The sequence below is a fragment of the Cebus imitator genome, unplaced genomic scaffold (assembly GCF_001604975.1).
Source record: "Cebus imitator isolate Cc_AM_T3 unplaced genomic scaffold, Cebus_imitator-1.0 Scaffold234, whole genome shotgun sequence".
Taxonomy (NCBI): Eukaryota; Metazoa; Chordata; class Mammalia; order Primates; family Cebidae; genus Cebus; species Cebus imitator.
The window spans coordinates 777,754-778,937 of NW_016107549.1; the positions used below are offsets into that span (position 1 = coordinate 777,754).

A 1,184-nucleotide genomic window follows, 5' to 3' on the forward strand; every position below is an offset into this window, starting at 1 on the left:
ATGACAAAGCCAGGTTTATTACTCTGGGTTAAACCTGTGGAGGCAGGACCTGGGTAGGGGCATGGGACAGTTCTCAGTATGCTAAGATCTGCTGATCACCTGCCCATGGGCCAGGCCCCCACTAAAGTTCTAGGTGAGGCCCAGAGCTGGGGGACAGGGTCCTCTTCCTGAGACTGCAGCTTGTGGGATCACTGCAATGTCCCATCGTGGAGGTGTGGGGTAGGGTGTTGGCCTGCGCTGGGCCAGTGTCCTCAGGAAGGTGCCTTGTTGGAGGAGGTGGTGGCAGCTGCCCTGCTCTTCTTGGCCGGGGCCTTCAGCAGTGCCAGCTTCTTGGGCAGGCTGCTGCTGGCTTTCATCATCACATCATGTTCGATCTTCTTCCGGATCCCGACTTCTAGGTTCTGAGGGACAAGCACAGGGCAGTCAGACTGTGACCTGGGGTGGAGAGAGGGCCTGAATGGTCAACCTCTTCCCATCCAGAGCTCACAGGGGGCTAGATCAGCACTGTCCCCTCAAACTGCACCTGAATGTGAGCCTGGCTGGTGGGGTTTAAGTCCTGCACTCTCCAGGCCTCCACACACACAAAAAATCCACACCTCCACACCTTAGCTTTTAAACATCTGCTCATGCTCCTTTTACAGATGGGGAAACAGTCTGCTGGAGCAAGGAGGCACTGAATGCCCAGGTCCCTACATCACATGGTACCCAGCGTGCCACAGCCTCTGGTCCCAGTCTCTTGGTGGGCAGCCTCCTCTGCCCCAGGTCATCTCTGCTTTGCAGATGTGGAGGATCTGACGGGTGGGCAAGGAAGCTGGCAAGGAAGGCACAGGTGTGGGGCAAAACTAGCAGTGTGAGTCCCAAACTGGTGGCTCACTTGCCTTCTCCAGACTGCCCCTGCCCTGCTGCTATGAGTTCCAATGGGTTGGGTGTGGTGGATCAAGCCTGTAATCCCAGCACTTTGGGAGGCTGAGGCAGGAGGATCACTTGAGGCCAGGAGTTCAAGACCAGCCCTGGCAGCACAGTGAAACCTGTCTCTACCAAAAACTAAAATTAGCCGGGTACTGGCACTCACCTGCAATCTTACCTACTCAGGAGGCTGAGAGGGAAGGATTACTTGAATCCAGGAGGCGGAGGCTGCAGTGAGCTATAATGGGGCCACTGCACTCCAGCTTGGGCAACAGCTA

At 56.3% G+C, this 1,184-nt stretch overlaps 1 protein-coding gene across 1 annotated transcript in view; it reads right to left on the reverse strand.

Annotated features, from left to right (window-relative positions):
* Window positions 1-1,184, reverse strand: part of CUNH19orf53 (chromosome unknown C19orf53 homolog) — a 2,903-nt gene continuing 1,719 nt past the window's right edge. The window contains exon 3 of the mRNA XM_017497666.2: window positions 1-401. Within this exon, the coding sequence (XP_017353155.1) occupies window positions 252-401 (150 nt within the window). The 3' untranslated portion in view covers window positions 1-251. The remainder of the gene's footprint in view (window positions 402-1,184) is intronic.